Source organism: Larimichthys crocea, chromosome XI (genome assembly GCF_000972845.2).
Source record: "Larimichthys crocea isolate SSNF chromosome XI, L_crocea_2.0, whole genome shotgun sequence".
In the NCBI taxonomy this organism is placed as follows: domain Eukaryota; kingdom Metazoa; phylum Chordata; class Actinopteri; family Sciaenidae; genus Larimichthys; species Larimichthys crocea.
Genome location: NC_040021.1, coordinates 16,377,517 through 16,400,072, shown reverse-complemented (window position 1 = coordinate 16,400,072; position 22,556 = coordinate 16,377,517). Strand labels below are relative to the sequence as shown.

The window sequence follows — 22,556 nt, the reverse complement described above, 5'->3', positions numbered from 1 at the left end:
GATTAAAGTTATGCATAATTAAGGGGGCGGCATGGTTTGGCATGTGGGTGTTTCCAATTGCTTACAATCAGTTTAAAGGGTGGATGATGGCTGCTTATGTGTTTGTTGATCTTGGTCTTCTCTAGTTTGATCTCTCTTTGCCTTGGTCCCTCTGCGCCCTGCAGTGACACTGGAGATGGGGCATGTGATGACAATGTGGTACCGCAGAGCATGTGTTGGCTTCCTTACAGCCCTGCACACTCCTATTGCTGGGAGCATTAACATAGCCAGTAGCACCTCTATGTCAACTTGCATCAAAGCCCTCTGCCACAAGCACATGGGTGCCCCCTCCTATTGTTAGTCTGGCCTCATGATGAGATCACCGTTTTCAGTCTTGTTGACCTTAAGATGATGAGTATATTAAATGCTGCTTCTTCGTCAAAAGAAAATTAGCCTTGGCCTCAGCCCTTGATTTGTACATCCTACTCAGGAGTCTTTTTAGGTTATGTATTTCATTCAGAATATCCCATTGGGAGGTTCAGTTAATTAGCTAAAAATGCTGCTGTTGAGCAGTATGACATAACCAGTGTTTCAAATGTTTCCAAAAACCTGAATTCAAACCTCACCCACCATCCAAAAGAAAACAGTCTGCTGCTTACAACCTCCCTGGAGGGTGATTTCAGTTGAGCGAAACAATGTCCACTCCATCAGTCATCCTGCAGAAAGTCCAGGGAGGGGCAGACAGAATGTTATAGAGCTTCTCAATGCCAAATGCCAGGCATGGCCGAAAAGAGAAGCACCCAGATGATTGGGTTTATTAAAAGCTTTCTTGTCCCGTGCCACAGCATGGTGATTGATCTCCTTTGACGTGTCCTTTTACCCTGTGTCACATTAATAAACTACGTCTCTGCTGAGAGACTGACAGACTGCCTCCTCCTCCGAGAAACAGAGAGAGAGAGAGAGGAAGGAAGAAAGATGGGAAGAGAACAGAGACAGAGGAGATACGGAGATGGAAAAGATTCAGACACACAGATAAAAACATTAGCAAAGAAAGAAAGACATAGCAAAGGTAGTGAGGATGTCACTTTTATTGCTGATCATTACTGCAGGAGAGCCTGAGTCAGGATATTCATCACCTTCATCATAACAGCATGAGTCCATTATGGCCACATTACATAATTCTCCTACTCCGTGGAAAAAAATCATTTTGCAAGCTTTTATGTTCTTCCTCTGTTTAGTAGTCTCAAGTGAAACATAATGTATATGCCTTACTGGCAACTGGGACTATAACAGCTTGAGGATTTCCTTCTGGCCTTTTTACGCAGACAAATGTTGGCTGTCCTTCCTGCTTATGCTGCCTCATTATTCTGTACATAGAACCAGGTAGAACCAGGGGACACATTGCTACAATGTCATGATAGCTCATACGTGGACATTTCAAGTATTTAGAAACAAAGCCACTTGCAAAAAAAGAAAATTCCAGTAAGAAACAGCAGCTATAACAACTGTAAGAAATGACCTGTGTATGTGTCTCAAACCATCAACAGCCAGCACAAGTGAATGAAATTAAATAAATAAATATGGCCAATAAATAAATGCTGAAATATATAAATGAGTCATGTTCAGATTTTACTAGTACTACTTCTTTTTTCAGGACACGGTACACATTTCTGCAGTCAGCATTCCAATTCCATGCTCCCTCAAAATGTGTGTCATCTGTGGCCTTGTGTGGTTTGATAAAACTGCACATTTTACACTGGCTCTGTATTGTGACCAGTCCACAGCACACCTGTGCTGTTTAATCCGCATGTTGATACGGCACACCTGTCCCGGTGGATGGATTATCTTTGCTCACTAACACAATTTGAACTCATTTGTGAACAAAGTTTCAGAGAAATAAATCTGTGTGTGTAGAAGAAGTTTTAGATCTTCTATTTTAACTTCTTGAAAACACTGACTCATTTATAGATTCAGATTTACATTTATTTATAGATTTATTAATGTTTAAAATGTTCAGGATTTATTTCCCCACTCATTTATTTCTTCATTTGTTTAATATTGACTAGAACGACATTCAATAATATGCAAGATGTATTTGTTTGGTTTGTGCACAAGCTCATATTAGAAGCACCCAGAAGAAACTGTGTCAATACAGGATTTAATAAGTATTATTTATCGACTGACTTATCTACTGATATTAAACATTTTCCAGCCATTACTTTTGCACCATTACTCCTATGATTAATGTCACTGTGCATGACATTAGTGCAGTGTAGGTGTAGCTAATAAAATTAATGAAGGCTGAATTCCATTTAGCTGCTTCAGTTTTACACTCTCACAGCTTACTTTGGCACATGAATAGAACAAAGCCATTGTTAACGTTATTAATGACACCTGTGCTTTTCCTGCTATGGAAAGACAAAAAAAAAAAAAAAAGATGTATAATTTTCCCTTCTAATTTTGTGGATATCCATTCTTCCATTCTGTGAAAGAGGTCCGCTTGTAACACGAGATGAAACAAGTTGAAATGACTTATGAATAAATTATGAATGGATTATGAAATAGTATTCATTGTGTGTGTGTGTGTGTGTGAGTGTGTGTGTGTGAGTGTGTGTGTGTGTGTAAGCAAAGATTCATATGACTTTCTTGCGGATTGCACTCTGCTTGCTATATTACCAGACTCCTCAGCTACTCAGATGCAATTTAGCAGACTCTTCAATAAGATTTATCATCACAGAAAAGCTACATGCAGAGAAATTAAATTACTTTTAAGCTTCTGAAGAGAGGCTAAAATGTCTCCTGGCTATAATATCTTTTATTTTCTTCAGGGGATGTTACATTCCTCTCTCAATTTCATTATGTGTGCCACAAAAAAAACAAACAAAAAAAACACTTTGCATCTCGACTTATATTGAAGAAACAACATCTGCTGAGTTATAACCAAGTTGGTCTGGAGGTTTGGGAGTTGCTGGTGGTAAATTACATTATTTTAACAGTGTGATAGTCCTGTTTGCTTCATGCTAAACTATTTTTTCTCTCACTCAAATAACCTCCTTATTTTTTCTGTTACACTACCAAGGCAAGATTTCATATGTTTGAATATTACATTAAAAACAAAGTAAAACAAACGCTGTTTAAACAGAGACACGCGCAAACAGGAGCTACTCACGGCTAGTCCAGCACTGCGCATGCTCAGTTCACTGCTAAGGAAGAAAGGAGGAAAATGTCTCTGACGAGGTGAGCGCAGCGACCAGGCCTTTCGTGTTTTTATTCAACTCATTCGTATCACATGTCGTTTCTGCTTTATGTTACCCGGTGTTTAGAACGGCTCTGATATTTAACATGGATGTTTCTTCTCCTGCTCGCCGTCGTTTCCTTGTTTTAATCGAAGCTAATAGCATTAGCTCATGCTAGCTCGCTCGCTGTGTGTGTGTCTCTGAGCGTTAGCCACGTTAGCAGCACGCCGCCGTGGCCACAGAGCAGAGTTTACCAGCTGTTTACCAGCTGTTTACCGTGTGAGTGTTAGCCACACGACTCGGTTTCATTCTTTAAATATTGTAAGGACGTGTAACCTGACCGCTAACTTAGCTGGCTAGCATAAAACAACGCCGTTGCGTAACGTCCCTCCCTGTTGGTGTCGGCTAACGCTAGCCGGGGCTAACGCTGTAGAAAACAAAGCGATTATTTACTGTTCATATTTTTCTGCTTTCAGCTTTTTACCGGCGCCGACCCAGCTGTCTCAGGACCAGCTGGAGGCAGAGGAGAGGCTCCGGGCCCAGAAGTCCTACTCCACCGCCCTGGTGTCGTCCCGCAGAGAGCCGCCTCCATACGGACACAGAAAAGGCTGGGTGCCTCGCTCCCTTGAGGTAAATATGTGTATTTAATCCTTTAGATATATGACCTTAAACGTGACCTTAGCTGGGCCAAGCTTTCTCATTTCTTTGGTGGTAGTTAGGGGATATTTCTAGTCTGATAGAGCATGTAAAACTAATCAACATCAGGTCCGTCTTGCTGATTTTTTTTTTTGCTGTCAAATCTGTGTTTCTGCAGGACTTTGGAGATGGAGGAGCTTTCCCAGAGATCCACGTGGCCCAGTTTCCTCTGGAGATGGGGAGGAAAAAGAAGACATCCAACGCTCTGGCGGTGCAGGTGGATGCAGAAGGAAAGATCAAATATGACGCCATCGCTAGACAAGGACAGAACAAGGATAAGGTAAACGAGGATGCTCTCAGCTCACGGTTAACATGTATCCATGCATAACATGCAGACATGTCAAGTGTAAATGAAACTACAAGATGTGTTAACAGGTCTTTAGTGTAGAACTGACGAAGTTCGGCTCGGTTTAAGTGCTGAAATTACAATCTTATTGTTCCCTCATCTTTACAGTACATGTGCACACTGTACTTTCCTGGAGAGCCTTAGCTTGCCTCATTAGTTGGTTATTTCTAAGTGTTTTTCATTGTTCATCGTTGCAGGTGGTGTTCAGTAAGTACACAGATCTTCTTCCGAAGGAAGTTCTGAATCAAGACACTCCAGAACTACAGAAGCCCGACGAGGAGGCTGTAAAAGAGGTAAGCCATGCTTCAGTGTGTGTGTGTGTGTGTATGGAAAAACAAGCAGGTTGCCGTCAGAGGAAGTTATTCATGGCATGAAAGATTTCACTGCATAAAGATTACAAACCATCTTGTACACCGTTTACCCAAGTCGAATCATCTTAATTCACTTTATCTGGGTTGTCACTGAAAGAAAAAATCATTTGATGTTTCTCTGTGATCAAAAATGCAGTCTGTATCCTAAAGCTAAGTAAATCATATATAGAGTTTTTATATATTTGATTCTGTTTTTAGCATAATTGAGTTTGAATAAGGTCAGCCTGATGATCAGTCTACATCTAAACATGGATGTCATTGTGTGCCCTCTGTAGCTGACGGAGAAGACCCGGGCCGCCCTGGACAAGCAGGTGTCTCAAAAGATCGCTGCTGCCATGCCTGTAAGAGCTGCAGACAAACAAGCTCCTGCGCAGTACATCAGGTATGTTATTAGCATGTGAACATGTTACATATACATCATGTGGGATGGGCGGCAGTGATGCGAAGGATTATGACATACAATGTTATGAAACACTTACATACTTAAAGTACACACTGTTACTTGTGCATGTGGGTGAAGGTAAAGTTTTATGCATGGTGACACATTTCTTCCTTCTTGTCTCTCTTCAAGATACACCCCGTCCCAGCAGGGGGTGGCTTTTAACTCGGGGGCCAAACAGAGGGTGATCCGCATGGTGGAAATGCAGAAAGATCCGATGGAACCTCCACGTTTCAAGTAAGTAAACGTGTCCAACACAGAAACTTGAAGCCGTGCGTAAAGGCTGGTTTGATAGATTTAGATTATACAGGGTATTTTATGTTATTAGTATAATTATTCTAATTAACAGTTTGGGGGTGTTTTGGACACAGTTGATAAGGCATTTTAATTATGTGTGAAGAGCGTCCTTTCGTAGTTTGTTAATCTGAACTGAGCATCGAGTAATAGCCAGAGGAAATCTAATTAATTAAATAGCAGAAGCATCTAAAAAGATTTTAAAAGATATTTAACTTGTTCAAGTAAAGTTCTCTCTCGGGTAAAGTTGCCTTTAAAAAAAACTTAATCAATAATTTCTCAGTTCCGCTTGGATATATGTAGATGTTTGAAATGGCTCCACTTTACTGCTTTTTATGAAGACGTCAATCTTTAGCAAAAGTTAAAGTGATCGTTTGTAACTATCCTTTTGACTATTTTTCCTGTGGAAACTAGGGGTGCACTGAATATTCGGCAACCAAAAGTATTTGGCCGAATATTGCAAAAAATGCCACATTCGGCTTTCGGTGAAGTGGCCGAATAATAAGGCCGAATAGTGGCGTGACGCAATTGATGCAATGAAACAACGGGCGCGGTGATCTGGCTAAGGTTGCTGGTTCGATGTTTGATACAATGTTTCTGAATGGTAACTCTGTTTCTCTCTCTCGCTCGCTCTTAGAACAAAATGATACATGCCGTCTCTCTCGCTCACACGCAGGCATGCAAAGAGCGAAATAATCAACACCGTCTTTGTCTTTCTATCTGTACGATCCCAAAAAAAATTAAAACCCAAACGTCCTCCCCCATTGGCAGACGACCCACTTCCCATTAACCTTATTTAGATTTGTTTTTATTATGTCAGTTGTTATGTCTATCGCAAGACCTGACAATACTGGACCTGGTGGATTCTGTCGAAAATGTCGGCAGTTTGGAAGTACTTTAAAATCTCTGAGAGCAAGAAAAGGATTGCGGTTTGCAATGAATGCAACACCGACATTTCTAGAGGGGGTTCCTCAGCTAAAACGTTTAGCACTTCTGGATTAATAAGCCATTTGAAAGCCAAGCATCCTCCTATATATGAGCAATACGAGAAAGAGGCGGCTGCGGCTAAGAGGAAAGCTACGCACGGCACTGCAACTCCATCCATGGCTGACCTGTTTGAAAAAACCAAAAAGTTCACCAAGGAAAGCCTAGCCTAATGAAAAAAAGAAAAATGAATGAAAATATAAATAAAATAGTAATTATACTAACTGGAAATTCTACTGGAATATTTGAAGGATATTAAATAAACATTTACTTTCTTTGAAAAAACATGTCTACCAATTTATTCTAGGCTATTTATGCAAAAGTAAAAAAAAATAGTGAAAAATTTAACAACCGCATTTCATTTTCGGTTTCGGACGAAAATTTTCATTTTGGTGCATCCCTAGTGGAAACTTTCAATGCGTGCATTTGCCCACCCTCCACAGTCTGATGGAAAAACTTGATGGGTGTAATTGTGCATTTCAGGATCAACAAGAAGATTCCTCGAGGACCTCCTTCTCCCCCTGCCCCGGTCATGCATTCCCCAAGTAGAAAGGTACAGTTCGCTGAAATGTTGAAAATTTAAAGTTTTTCTTTATTTGCTTTCATTATCAAAAAGTTATTATATTTGGTGCAATTTCTGCTTTTTGTTGCAGATGACAGTCAAGGAGCAGCAGGAGTGGAAGATCCCTCCATGCATCTCCAACTGGAAAAACGCAAAGGTAATGTGACAAGCAGAATGAATTAGAACACTCCAGATGTTATGTATGCAGGCGTGTGTGTGTGTTTCCAGGCTCCGAGCCGTTTGTTTTTGATACACTGCATACATATTTGATTTTTAGGACACCAGATCTTGTCATGGTAATATCAGTGTCATTGTCCCATTTCTTTGTTCTCTGCTCATTCGTTTCTCTTGACATGCTTAATGTCTTTCAGGGTTACACCATTCCTCTTGACAAACGTCTGGCTGCTGATGGTAGGGGCCTGCAAACAGTTCACATCAACGAAAACTTTGCCAAGCTGGCCGAGGCGCTCTACATTGCTGACAGAAAGGTACTCCGACCATTGTCCCCGATCAATTATGTGTTCAGAAATGTTGCATGTAATATGTATACCTTCTTTTAGACATATCGAAATGACATACTGAAATTCTGATTGTTTCCATAGGCCAGAGAGGCGGTGGAGATGAGAGCTCAGGTAGAGAAGAAGATGGCCCAGAAGGAGAAGGAAAAGAAGGAGGAGAAACTGAGGGAACTGGCCCAAATGGCCAGAGACCGCAGGGCAGGGATCAAAAGTCACGGGGACAAAGGTGAGTCCCGAAGAAACGATTTATTTAGTTGTTTTTACGAGTGGAGCAGGCTGTGTTGTCAGTGCCGATCCCAGTTCCAAATGTGGAACAGGAGTGGCATAAGTGATGACAACATTTTTCACCCTGCCCGTGTTGACAGGACCAGTAAGCTGTGAAATTATGTGTCTGCTCCCCTACTGATCATTTACATATATTGTGAGAAGAGAAATCGGCGTTGCACGCCCTGGTTTTGTACATAATTTTTGAATGACCATCTCAATATCAAATTCCCGTCGAATCAGAATGTAAAATGTGAATTAACATTTTCATTATAAAATCCGACATCTGTCAGCTGTGTGTTTTTTGTCTTGTGGGTTTACTGATGGTGCATGACAGTCCCCTGCCTCGCCTTGCTTCCATTCCTCTACCGTCTATGTTTTTCCCATTATCCCTAACATTTCCTAACAACCTCTGCTTTCTCTCGTTCTTGTTCTTTCTCCCTTTCTTTCCCCATGTGTCTCTTCACCTCTGCACTGCACCATTTCACGTGGTCTCTCCCTCCTCTCCATGTGGGTTTTTAAAAAATGTCCTTTTTGTTTCTTTCTCTCCCTCATCCCATCCATCCATCTCCACCCCTCTCACACTGTAGGTGGTGGCGAGGACGGCGAGGCCAGAGAGCGTGACGAGATCCGCCATGACAGAAGGAAAGAGAGACAGCACGACAGGAACATTTCCAGAGCTGCTCCTGATAAGAGGTCCTGGACACGCACTTTAAACTGCATGTGAACTCACCCAGCTCTCCTCTCAGTACACACACACACACAGCCACTGCTCGCTACTGAATCATTCATAGGGCCAGCAGTAATACTAAACAAACGCAGCAGGATCCAGCAGACTACTCAAGCAGTAGTCCTTGTCTGCTGTGATCCACAGACTGTTTGTGCATGTGAGATGTGTGATCAGTTTGTGTCAGTGGATGGAACTGTGGGTCTCTGGAGGAGCAGAGGACTTTAAATTCAGAGGCGAGCTCATTACAATCACAATTCCAGCTGTCAGAAAGCAGAAACCTCGTTATCTTAAAATCACCTTTCACTTAACTTTGAGGCGGCTGTTTGCTGAAGGACGGTCAAGATGTTAAAGTCACCGAGAACTTAATCAAAAACTTTTTCTTACATCCACACATTTCATCATAAACATGACAGCTTTAATGGCAAAACGCTAGAAGTTTTTGGAAATCTACGATTTTAGAAGTAACGGTATGAAAGACGTCCATAAAACATTTCAGTACCTTCAATATCTTATCATATATTGTGTAACATGACACAGTGAAACTACAGTTCCTTTATGACTTTAGAGTTTTAATGCTACAGTAATAAACACAGCACATTAGTAGAAATGTAATAATACTAATGAAACTGTGTGTGTGTGTGTCACTCATTTTTTTTGTTCCTTGTTTTCTGTCGCAGGTCGAAGCTGCAGAGAGACCAGGACAGGGACATCAGTGAGCTCATCGCTCTGGGTGTGCCCAACCCTCGATCCGGCAATGAGGCCCAGTACGACCAGAGACTCTTCAATCAGAGCAGGGTTAGAATCACATCTACTTTACTGCATCATCATGTTGATTTGTGTTGACTGGACAAAAATAGCAGATAGACTCAATATCCAGCTGTACAATACGAGAGAACATTACCCAAAAAAAGAGCTACACTTTGTCAACGTAAAAGAGGCTGAGCCTTGTCGAGATAAGGTCCTTTAAACATGTGCTCGGGTCTCCGTTTAAAGTTTCACCTGCAGCGCAGGTACAGTCTCCAGTGGGTTTTTTGTCCTCGCCCGGATAGGGGACGATATAAAAGCCTCCCATTGCAGAACAAACTTGATAGATGACTGGTGTTTAATAACATTAAACCGAGTAAATGGATACCAAAATACAAGCAGAAAAAAAACATCTCATAATGACAAATTTGTTTTTCTTGGGTACAGAAAAGAAGCAAAAGCCAGAAAAGAGGCATAAAGTCCCTTAAAGACATTTAGCGATTACTCTGTTCATATTTTTTTTTCTCTCCCCGTCTCTTCCCAGGGCTTGGATAGTGGTTTGAACGGCGGTGAGGACGACGTATACAACGTGTACGACCAGCCGTTCCGTGGCGGCAGAGACATGGCTTCGAACATCTACCGGCCCAGCAGGAATATAGACAAGGACGCCTACACAGATGACTTTGACACACTCATGCAAAACAACAGGTACTGTGGCTTACTTTGGTTTTGTTACATCTTTAGCATAATGTATTTATTGTACTGTTTAAATATTTACATCCCTGTTCACCTCAAAAGCAATATGTTAGTGAGATGTTTACATACATATTAATGTGGTAATATGCTGACCCTAAAAGTTTTGATTATTTCTTCTCTTAGTAAAGAGTTAATTTCCTAGAGATGAAACATTATTTTCTCCTGGAACGTACCTAAATATTCCCTAAAATGAATTCAGGGATCCCTCACTTTGATGTTTTCTTTTTAGAAATTCTTTTTGGTTTTTATTGCTCTTATCATCACTATTGTTATAGACTTACAGCGCTGCTGAACTTTCGGCTCTCGATTATAATTTGTAGAAAATAACAATAAAAGTCTGAATCATTTTGAGGTCATTCTGGCTTTATTATGGAGGCACGAGGCAAGTGCGCACATGATGTCCCAGCAGGAGCCCCTGTCCTTGGGGCAGCAGTGCCACACTCTACTAGCCGAGCATAGCCTGTCCCATATGTTTAGTCACCAGCTTGTCATTGTCCTCTAGGAACGTTTGGCTGGCTGCAGGGTGTTACACCACTCTGCAAAACATAGACAAGAAAATTTTTTTTTTTGGCTTCAGCAAATTCTCTGAGACATAAAAACATAAGTTGCATGAAGTATCCTGATGATTATTTTTTTTGGATCCAGTCCTGTGTTCCTTCTTATTGAAAATTTGTTGAACAAGAAACAAATCTGCTTGTAGTTTGGACACTTTGTCCTCTTTCCTGCGTCAAGGACACCTGAAGGACAAAAAACAAGCGCAACATAACAACAACAGTTTAGTGACCTCCAGATCAGTAGGAGAAACTAAATTGGCTTCCCATTTCAATGATCTTTTCTTCTTTTCCTGCCTGCCTCCAGGTTTGTTCCAGACAAAGAGTTCTCAGGTGCCGACCACGGTCAGAGGCGGGAAGGGCCAGTCCAGTTTGAAGAGGATCCCTTCGGTCTGGACAAGTTCTTGCAGCAGGCCAAGCACCACGGCGGCTCCAAGAGGCCATCCACCAGCAGCCGATCAAAGGATGACTACCACGACAAGAAACGCAGGAAGGAGTGAGCGCGACCGGGAACATACAGCGGCTGCTAGCATGTTAGAGGAGGGGGAACCTTCTCAGTGGTTGACAGAGGTTTTTAACATACTCAAGTCTCTATCAGGAATGATCTGTCAGGTTTTAGTTTTCTTTCAGTGTGGGAGAAGGTGAATGATTATAAAAGTTATATTTTTTTTAATCTTTTCTCCTTTTGTTCACAAGTATTGTTTACTTGGCTCTATTCAGAATATGTTGAGCTCTAGGCGTCATGTTAATATGACAAGAGTGGACGTTAGATCTAACGCAGGTGGCGCTAAACTGAAAGCTGTTGTATGTGAGATCGACCTCTGCATCTGAAAACATTTCTCTGTACAGGGTAAATGTCATTTCAGATGTGGATATAAATATTTTGTCATATTGGATCCTTGATATTTGTAGATTTTAGTTATTGTATGTTCTTTTTTGTTTTGTTTTTTTTAATACAGAGTAAACCCAGCAGGAAATATTTACATTTTTTCTCATTTGTCCCTCAACGTCTCCCCCTTTAAGTTTTCGTCAACAGTTTTATTTAAGACACTGATGTGTTTGTGAGCACAGTTAAAGCCCGTATTTGATGACAGATGTGTACAGCAGTATGAAATCAGTAAGATTAAAAGCAAACCAGCTTTATAATTCTTGTACATTACTACCAGTGGAATAAATTTCATATAGTGTGTAATTGGTATCCCACTGTGTTTTCTTGAATTTTTTTGTGGTACTTAAAAATTTGGAAATGAGACAGTGTTCTCTCTACAGCTTTTTCCAGTCCAGTTCAGAGCTACTTAATCAATACAACATGGTATGAAGTCCATTAGTTGTGTAATTGTTCTATTTTGCTCATAGATTTCCCTTATTTTAATCACTTCCAAGTTTTGCCTTGCATTTACATAGATGATTAAATGCCAAAAATGTATTTAGAGAAGCCATCTATTACAAATTGTAAGTAGTGCCATTTTTTTTTTTTTTTAAACCACAAATGGGCTCCACGATTTATGCGATGATTACAACAAAACTGGTTCCATTAATTACAATTAATTATGAGTTATGCAGTCTGACAGTTTTATTTTTCAGGGCTTCAGAAAATAATCAACGCTGCATTACACAGCCCAGCAGACTCGCAAATCTCTGCACTGTGCCTTCTTTCACTCATGCTTGAATAGGGCTCAGACAGTTATTATACGCGCATGATTTATGTTTTCTTCAGTCGGCAGTGTTTGTAGTTATGGCTTTCTGTATTAGTGCAGTGTTCTAGACATGCATGCTATGTTTTACTGTTGGTCTTTTATCGACATCAGTAAAATAATAGCCTCAGAGCTCTGAAACAACACTTCGAGGAGCTTGAGACCAGACAGAGTTAAAGTCAATGAACATGACTTGGCAAATTTCTGCATGTGCTAAAGTTGCTTATGTTTATTAGAATCTTAATACTTAAAGTCTGTGTAAAGTAAGAATAATAAATGTGTTCTGAGTTTGTCAGACCAAAGAAGAAAGCGTTATTAACCACCCAGCCAAATTTGAATGATGAAAAAATATTGACAAATTAAGAAATTGGGTGTTAAAATCGGATAAAAAGTTGCAGTATTCTCAGCTTCAGGACTGTGGGGGAGTGTCTGCTGAATGCAATGAAGCCACGTGGAAGCAGTCAAGCAGCTATTTTCAGTGTCCGATGAGTTCACAAAATGACATGACTAACTTTGAAACACTGTGTACAAACAGTGTTTAACACTGGGTATGCTCAGGGTGGCCTCGGCGTGTCATCGAGCCACCCTTTAGGGCCGCCCAAAAAATCTGAACTGGACTGAAAACTGGTGAAAAACTTTTTTTTAACCCCTAACTCCACATTTCAGTAATATATAATTCAAAGTCTTTTCACATGTTTTTAGAAACTATTTTCCAACAAAATTAACGAATTTTGAAAGAAATCTCAGAATTGCCTTTATACAGACTTTAAATACACGTCCTGTAGGATTTCAATAGACTGTACAAACATGGCAGTCAAAGATTTTATTATAGGTTGAGTTGGCACACCTGTCCCTGAATTTTGAAACTCACTTCAAGGCGTGACTCTATTGCTATAACTAAATTTGAAGCACAACAAACCTCTTCGAATTGCCTGGGATCACCAAATGAACACTGATCAAATCCACTGTCTGGACGGCGGACTCCACCACCGACAATGCACCGACTACCACATAGAGAGATAACTAATGAGCGTAAACACATTTAATGACAATAGCAGAATAAATGCCAACCATAAATAGTGTCAAAAATTGGGTTTAATGTCTGGAAAACGTTACGGATTATGACTTAAAATCCATTTTTCTCGCTGTTCGAGATCCGAAGTGTCACAACTCTCACCGCCTGTTGGGTTAGAGGCAGACTACTGTGAAGTACTCCAGCTTCCCTCCATCTGCCGACTAAAAAAAAAGAAGGAGAAAACACATTAAATCTGCACTCAATTACAGCAAAGTGGCTCTGATGTGATTTAACATTGACCTATACTCGTGTGGAGAGGAGCTGACATGCTCAAAAGTCATCTAATTCCTTACAAGCGTGAGGGTAAGGCTGTTTCTCTTCTCCTCTCTGCACCTGAGGAAACGGGTTAACCGACATAAAAGCATGACTCCATGGAAGGAGAGGGGCTCTGATGTAATTTAACACTGACCTTTATCATTTGGAGAGACGTATATATTTTCTATTCAGAGCATTCTGCCCCAACTTATATTTTTTAGCATTGTCTATTCAGTCATGTTTCATTTATCACTTACATATCATGCTGTTATGAACGCTTGACATGTTATCTGCTTTGTAACTAACACGATCAACCTGGTGTATCCCACCTGCGTATGAATAAATGTTGGATGGAAAGTCAGTCTGCTACCGGTGGGAGGTGATTTAGGTACAGCAGGGGTTTATTGTGACGACCTGATGTGAGTGTCGGTGTGAAGACATCAATCTGTCACCTATCATCTTACTGTGATTGATTCACGAGAGGAATAATGGCCGTTATACGTGGTTTTGGAGGCACATTTATAAACACAGATCAACGGGCCAAATTTAAAACCAACATTTAAAGTCATTCAATTAAAGTTTTTTTTAAATCCTGCTCGCTTTCTATCTCGGAACAACAGAAAAGATGTGCTCCATTCAGCTTGTGTTTGTGCTCGGACCACTGTCGAAGTGTTAAGGACAGCTTGATAACACTCAGATCTCCACTCAGCTCTTGTCTGCCTTTATGAATGGGCACAGAGGAAGATGAATGAGGCTCCTATTCATGAAGGTAAGAGGAAATTGGTTCCTTGGCATTGCTTTGTGTGCTGTTTGATGTAAACGCAGAGCATATTGTGTTGGGCCATAATGGAATCCTCAGGTTGCAGACAGAGGCCCATGATGTATAGCTCCTTATCTTTGCTCCACAAGGAAAGGAACACAGAAATAATAAACAATATTGAGTTGTTGCAGTGCATCTTTCTACTGTTTGGACTTGACGCTGGATAGCTTAGTTTGTTTGGTGATGCCTTTTGTGATATTTCTCCCTCCTTTCCTCCCCCACGGTGGCAGCAAAGCAATAAGTTTGGTGACAAATGTCCCCAGTGCTCCTGTTGACCTGTCGAAAACGGTGGCCAGAGAGAGAGATCCTATCTTTGCCCGTCTCTTACAGTATTGAAGGCTGCCTGCTGGAACACAGGCAGCCCTTTTTGTTTTGTTGAAGAAGCACACCCACATCCGTGGAAAACAAAGATCCTATTTCCTCTCTGCCAGTGACACTGTTCTCCATCCACACGGACAGATTTTTTTTTCTTTTTCTGAAGACACAGAGTCACAAGGCTGATATTTTAAAGCACGGCTCACTGCGTCACAGCATTCAGTTTCTGTTCTGACATCACAAATTAGGGTGTGGCCCGGGAAGTTTTTCTTATTATTTTTTTTCTTTTCAAAATACTTCATGCTTGACTCAAAGCTGCACTAATCAAAGTTTTTTATAGCAACAAGGGTTTAAATGACTCCAAAGGGGTCGCTTGTAATGACGAACGCACAGAATTATTACCTGACTCTGCACTTCCCCTCAGCTCTATGGAGCATTTTAGCGTCTTTCAATTCATTATACAGGCCATTAAAGCAAGGCCCACAGCTTTACTGTTTTGGTTCATTCTCACCACAACTTATAAACCCTTTGTTAACCCTTTTACAGCCACAGTGATGGCCAGAATCTAATGGCAGATGTATAAAGAGCCAATCACAGCTTGGACTTGCTCCGTGCCAGCTGGATATAGGCTCTTTGCTAACATGTTATCGACTTTAACAGCTTGTTTTCCTGCCCCTAAGATTCATTAATTATACCCGCTGTAACATGTAGTATATTAAACATTGATGTTGTTTTTAATTGCCGGAGAAAAAGAAAAGTTGAATATTCATGATTTATTTATTTAAAAACATGGTTTAAATTATGCTCCAGCTAAGATTCTACTCAAAACATTTCTCGCACATTAAAATCTTCAGATTCCCCATTTGGGCTTAGTCAGAACTATGCAGTTATTAATATATGTGTTGTTATATTGTGAATTCATGGTATGAATATACTGTGTACAGAGCCAGAGAGTCTGTAAATTGAATGTGTCAAACTTCACCACTAGCAGCACACACATGAGCAACCTGTCTTTGTCACTCACTCACTGTCTTATCATTAGTTCCTCATCTGTGCATATTTAGGCCGCAACTCACTCATCATTACGCCAGCAGTCTAGAGTTGGACAGAGTCTACTGCTCACTGGAAAATGGTCTGCCTGTCAATCTGGCTGTCCTGTCTGCCTTAACCTGAATCCCGGAGAGCAGAATTCATTCTCTCCTCAGTGACTCGCACTGTGGATAATCTATTATAGTGGGAAGACTTAGACAGGTGTAACAATCTCTAATGGTTATGTCAGTCAGAAAACAGCCTGCCACACACACACACACACAAACACCAGCGGCATGGTCCACCCAACCTTGGTGGGAGTGCACATGGGCTGCTCTGGGATTCGCTAAAACAGGAACTGATTGACACCTAAGCCAATGTCTTTATCTGAGGCAAAGCTGTGCTAGAAAGAGAGAGTGTGGTTTGAGTGGAAAGATGAGGGTTAGGGTTGACGATACAAGTATCATATGATCTTTATCCCAATTGCGCTTACTTCCATTATTCAAATTACACAAATTATCAGTCAACACTAGAACGGATCATTGATTGGGCTGTATCTTGCGCTTGCTCTGTTTGTGCATGAGTGTAATTCCTAGCAATGAATAAGCTTGTTTATACTCATTTATATGGTTACTTGTGTACTATTGTGATTTCATCATTTGTTATCTACCACATTTAGATGCCAATGAAGTATGAAAAATGGCTGCTTGCCTAGACTTCCTCTCTGGCAGCGCGGGGTCTTAATAGGCTGTCGGCAGAATGGGAGGAGAGATTGATTCTTCTGATGATTTCATTAGATGACATCAAAGCAGGGAAATTGCAACAGAGAGCAGGAATACATCTTCAGCGAATAGGAAATCATCTGTCACTTGGATGATACTGTAAGAACCTCAGCAGGGACATGTAACCTTGTCAGTGGAGACACAGTAATTATGATGTTTTTCTCAATAGGGATATCATTTTGGTGCATTATATAAGGCTTGGTGGCCACATTGATCCATAGTTAATATTGCAATAAGAAGAAAAGAAATCAGATAAATTGAGGAGTCAATATAGCTTTGCACTTGCAGGGATTCGGCCATGCAGAACTGAAATTTTTATTATGGAAACAGTGTCTCTGAGTCAAGCCGAGAGCTGCTATGCTCACTAGGCCGTAAATATAGTGAATATTGGACATAAATTCAGCAGGTGGCCAGAAACATGACTCCACATGAGTCCTGTAACCTCAGTACTACATATGATTCACCTTGAGTCTAATCACGACTACGTGCATAGTAACATCAGCGTTTTTTAAATCACACATGTGACTAAGTGACAGGTAATAACATCGCCTCCTCAGCTGGTTCACTGCCTGTCTCGCCATTGGAACTGGAGTGATTTACATGTAACTGAGCTCACCAGCTAACACCTTGACTCTGTGGTGTGCTTAATGATGTGGAGGAATGATGGACGGGAGGCTTGCTTCTACTTCTGTGCTGCTATTTATTATCTGGATAGGAAACGCATATGCACTGGTCAGTCATTCAGTTGGCCCATCACGGTCAGCTGAAAACCAACACACTTGGTTACATTAACACAGAGCACCCATGATTTCTTAGCAGAAATGTATTTTTAATTTAATTTTTTCTCACCTGGAGCCCGGTGGAGTCAGGTGGGACAGTCTTGTTGTTCATCCAGCCTCGGTCATGTGATATGTAGCAGTTATAGAATAAGAAATGATGTTAAGATTACCTGAGAGATTACATCAATCCCTTGTCACTTCATCTGAACACAAAGCCTTTGTTTTTAATTATTGGTAAAAATGTCCAACTACAAAACACCAACAAAAAAAGAGTCCAACTACTTGTTTTTTTACATGCTATTACTGCACATCTCTGCTGTTTTAGAGATTAGATCAAGAATATATACATTTCTCATATATTTTTAGTCAGTATGATGTTCACAGTATGATCAGAATGAATTCCAATCATTGCAGTGTCCGTATCAATGAGAGCAGATCCTCTTTTCCTTTTAACCCTGAGCTGATCCCATTAAAGCTGGATCCTTATCACCTTTATCAGGTTTGGAATGGATGGGGAGCTTAACTGCCTTTGTGCACATTGGCAAGAGCTTCCCGGACTAATGTTTCATTATTCCACACTCAAGGTTACAACCTTGAGAGGAAACAAGAGGGAAAGGCTTGAAGAATTGATTAGAGAATCAAATCATCAGATGTTATCATCAATGTCTTAATCATGGATGTCACACCCTGTGAGAACCGGGCTGCATACCAGTACTACCAAACACTGAACTATAACCCACGTCACCAGCATAACCTCTGACTGTAGGTCTGTAATTGGACAGGGCTCAACCTTTGTGTGGCCCCACAGTGCCATCTAGGAGGTTGGAAGTAGGAGTAGGTTTATGCAGCTGGAGAGTTGATGTAACTTGCAAAACATGTGCACTTTCTCTGCATGAAGTAAACCCAACACTCCAGCAAACACATGCAAACAGCAGAGGAAGGGAGCAGGCATAGTAATTATGCCTTACAGGTGGAGTGTTAAATAACATAAAACACACAAAACATAACAGGGGCCGTGCTGACAGGCATGTTTAACCAGACCATGTTCAACAAACAGGAAGAGAACAGGAAGAAGAACAGGAGGTCCAGTACAAAATCATGGCTGTGACTCCAGGAAACTCTCCTATTGTTGTTGCAGTCTCTCACACCAGAGTGTTGCAGTCAAGACCACCTAAACCGGGACCAAGTAAAGACCAAGACCAGAGAGTATTGAGACTGAGTCAAGACCAAGACCAGAGAGTATATAGCTAATATTCACTAAATCTCTTTGGCCTTCTCAGTAAGTGTATTGCAGGGTTTATATACAGTCAAATTTCATTACAAAATGTTCGGCTGACATCTCCTCCCAGATAGACAAAATCACCTTGTAGGAGCGCGTGTGATCGACGGCTGACAGACGTTAATAAAATAGAAATTAGTCAAGTTATTAGTCTCAGTCTCAAGTCTTTCAAGTCTGCATTGGGTAAATCCCGTCTGATGAGCGTCATTCAGAAGTGTTTTGCGAGCTGAATTTTCTTTTTCCAAGGATGATGAAGGCATGACACAGTTGTTTCATCTTGCTGAGTGGATGAAATATATAATTATGTAGTTGTCTCACCTGTCTGTGAGCCAGTATTTAGTGCAAAGTCTGCAGCTCTTCTGGTGCTCATATTGATTTCATAATGATCTTTACTCCCTGAAGTCAAGTAGCAGAAGTTAAGTGACACTGTGAAAATACTACTGGCCCATTTTTTTAGTGAGATAAATATGCAAGAGTAGTCTTACATGTCAATGTTTATAACCCAGAGCATTTATCCTATGCTGGAAGGGCCTCTTTAAAAAAAAAAAAGAAAAAGAAAAGTGGCATAAATTAAGAATATAACGTCTCCAGGCACTGTACACCACTGAGGACAGACTACAGAAACACAGAAGAGGCAGCGCAGCATTCATAATGATAGGAGAGAGATGAACAAATAGAGGAAGAGAGACGAACGTGTTTGCATGCAAACTAGAGAGAGAAGAGGAGGGGGGTGACTGTCCTGGGGGATGATGATCCCAAATCAACAGAAGGTTAGACAACTTGGTTTTCAAAGTCTTTACAGTTTGTTGATTCCTCGTCAGCAAGACAAACACATAAGTACATGAGTAGTAAAGTAAATAGATTCATTGACACGGACACCAACCTGCTAGAAGGATTATGGTAACAGGTACAAGGCCTGAGGTATTGAACGATGAGCACTACATGAAAGCTAAGGTAAAAAATGTGAATGTTAAAGGCCCTCAACAGACTTTCTGATAGTAACAGGAATAATAATCCTGAGAGAGGGAGGCACAATAGAAAAAGGCCTGTGGCCTGATGAGCTCGAGGACAGACAGACTGTATCTGAGAGCTTAGAGAGATAGAAGGTATAATGAGATCAGACAGGCCAGACCATTTACAATTTAAACATGGATAGGAAGCCAATGAAGTGAGTTTAAAACTGGTGTAATGTGCTCAGATTTTCTAAGTTTAGTTAGGTATTCTGAACCATCTGACAAGACTTTTTGTACAGGCACGTAGCAGGACTGATCACAGTAATCATGTCTTGATGAAACGGGTTTCTGCATCTGTGTCTCAGGAGACATAGTCTCAGAATAAGTAAAAAGGGAGACTAGCAGGGACTCAGTATATAAATATTGTATGATCTTTGCAGAAAAAGCTGGAGCATCTCATCTATTTTACTGCAGAAAAAAATCTAAGAAAGGGTGGGCAGCTGACAGACGGCTGCTTTAGCAACAGCACTGAACATTATTCTTGTATTTTATTTATTGTTACTGATCAATATGAGGTTAGTTTGAAATAACCTCTGCAGTTTGTCAAATAATCAACAACCCTCTGTCTGCTCATAAAAATGAAGTGAGGCAGATGTGACATCTTTTTCATATTTAATTACACACACACATTATTTTTCTGTTTTATACATATAGCCTCCTGATAAAACCTTTATCCTCTGCCTTTGTGCTTTTGTACCCAACATGAATTCTTGAATGTTCTTTTTCAATCATTTTGAAATGGAAGATTGTAGTAGTTTCTTTTTTCTGAAAACTGTGTTTTGTTCACTTCATCAGGGTTGGCCTGGGGGAGTCCAAACTACGACACCTTGTGGAAGAATTTCCCTGGCCCACATGAACTCACAGTCCACCACTGGGCCCACAAAGGGAAATGACAAGTAAAGACACTTAGCCCTTAAATGAATATTATTTATATCTAATCCATTACCCTTTCTATCTGCTAATTGATGCTATATATTTACAGTCAAAAGTTTGATAAACTTGCTTGTTAATTTGGTGGTTAGATGTCTTGTACTTTGTCATCTCATTGCTCTATATTTCTGTCTGTTTCAGAGGACTGAGCACCACGTGGCAGATTGGCATCCTCATCAACAGGGAAATGTCTAAAAATGTCATAGACCTGACCTCTGACCTCCTGCCCTTTTTTAAATTCTGTAGAAATTGAGCAGTGTTTTGTGACATTGTGGATCATATTTTTATTTTGTGCTGCTACAGTCTGGCAGAGTGCTCTCATATGACCATATCTGCCTCGTATCAAAAGAGGCTCAATGGGACTACGGACAAGAAAAGGGCTTTACCTACACCAAAGCCCACACTGAGCAATCTTACTGATGTTCTGCAGGCTCACAGACCACCGGTCAGCACAAGTCAGCCAGCCAAGAGGAAAGTCTGGTTTGAGTCTGACATGGCACCTAAAAAGTTCAGAACTGACAAGGTATGCCAACCCCTTCCATGCATCGTTGATGAGAAAATAAATTAGTTTCAATTGTTTCTGATGTGAGGCTTCTGCTTATTTAAGATTGAAAGAGTTAATATGAAGCTACAGCCAGCAGTCAGTTAGCTATTTATATATTTGTTTCTTCTTCATTTAACATGCTTAGTACTTGTGGTAATCCATGAATCCATCAAGCAAACTCTTACTAAAATTGTTACTATACAAAAATATTTTCTTGTTCTGTACAGGAACCAATGGCTGTGACAAACAAATTGCCTGGAGTGTCCGCAGTCACCACAACTCAGGAGAGTAAAGACTCCTGCTCCACCTCTTCCACAGGCATCTCGCTCATAAGAGTCCGTCTCTTGTGAGCTCACAAAACACTAAGAGACCCAGTGATACTCAGCTTGAATCATTGGGCAAAAGATTCAGACCTTATCTGGTAAGCTGAACAATCGTTGAAGGCGTTCTATTAAGTTGCCATACACTATTAAAGTTAAACTGATCTAAAGATGTTCCTGTTCTGTGACTAACCTTACTGTCTGTTCCTTCCCTCCCAGAATCCGCCCACTGTGGAGGTTTCTGAGGTGCCTCCCAACCCCACCAGGCCTGTCACAGTGAAGAAACAGGCCATCAAGTTCCAGCTCCTCAGGTACAGCGCAGAGTTAAGATAGAAACTTCCTTATAGCTGCACACAAATCTTTCTCTTATCTACTACCATGTGCCACATATGACAGACATCCTCACATACAGTATACATGTTGAGCTTCATAGAAGGCTTGTTGTAAGGTAGACTGATAGAGCTGGATGAATGTCACACCTTTCACCACAAGAGGGCAATGAAGCCTTTCTGCTGGCCTCCTCCTCACCTGCATAAACACAAGTGGAGTATAAGTTTGACTGCCACAGTGTATTCCTTCAGTACTCTTTTATACTATGTTAGCTGGTCACTTTCTTCATAGCATCTTTATGGCACCCATGGGTGACCTTTTAAGGGGGAAGGGGTGTTTCATGCTACTCCATGAACTTTAAGTTTAGAAGGTAATGATAAAAGTATTCTGATACTCTGATTCAGTAAAATGGTGTCACTGACATGGAAGAACTTAATCAGTATAGGAAGAAGATTGTTCATCATTAAAAATCATAACAATAATAATCAATGAAAAAGAGAAAGAGTAATGTTGCTGGACTGCAGGTGTGTCTGCTACAATGCTCCATCCTGTCTTATTTGATTTGACCAGCTGTAAATGATGCAGTTTATTTGCACTGAAAGATTTCCGTGGAACTACATTTATGGTGTCTGCATCCATTCCCATAACTTCACTGTGCAATAAACATAATCTGATCAGATTACTTTATTGATTCACAGTGTACAAGGTGGAATTAATTTCCCTGTATAAAAGCAATTTATAGTTGATCGAGATAGTTTTAATCATAGCGTATCAAATGAATTCAACTTAATATCCTGTCTGGAGGCTGAAAATAGATTTAAGCAACTCCCCCACCCTGTTTAGTGACCCAAGCAAGAGATTATATGTAGTCAGATGAGGAATGCTTTATTTAATAATTAGAAAACATTTTGTAATAGCCAT

At 40.6% G+C, this 22,556-nt stretch overlaps 1 protein-coding gene across 1 annotated transcript; it reads left to right on the top strand.

Moving 5' to 3' along the window:
* The first annotated feature begins 3,202 nt into the window (after positions 1–3,202).
* On the top strand, positions 3,203–11,664 carry snw1 (SNW domain containing 1). The gene is made up of 14 exons (XM_019269890.2): positions 3,203–3,216; positions 3,692–3,845; positions 4,030–4,191; positions 4,455–4,550; positions 4,904–5,010; positions 5,200–5,304; positions 6,829–6,898; positions 6,999–7,064; positions 7,279–7,395; positions 7,510–7,651; positions 8,280–8,385; positions 9,097–9,214; positions 9,708–9,871; positions 10,778–11,664. Exons 1-14 carry the CDS (start codon positions 3,203–3,205, stop codon positions 10,968–10,970), a joined length of 1,614 nt encoding a protein of 537 aa, XP_019125435.2. The 3' UTR covers positions 10,971–11,664.
* Positions 11,665–22,556: the final 10,892 nt, after the last annotated feature.

Coding starts and splice junctions, on each gene's coding strand:
- snw1 (XM_019269890.2), top strand. Junction 5,011..5,199: donor GCTCCTGCGCAGTACATCAG/GTATGTTATTAG, acceptor TCTCTCTTCAAG/ATACACCCCGTCCCAGCAGG. Junction 7,065..7,278: donor CCAACTGGAAAAACGCAAAG/GTAATGTGACAA, acceptor AATGTCTTTCAG/GGTTACACCATTCCTCTTGA.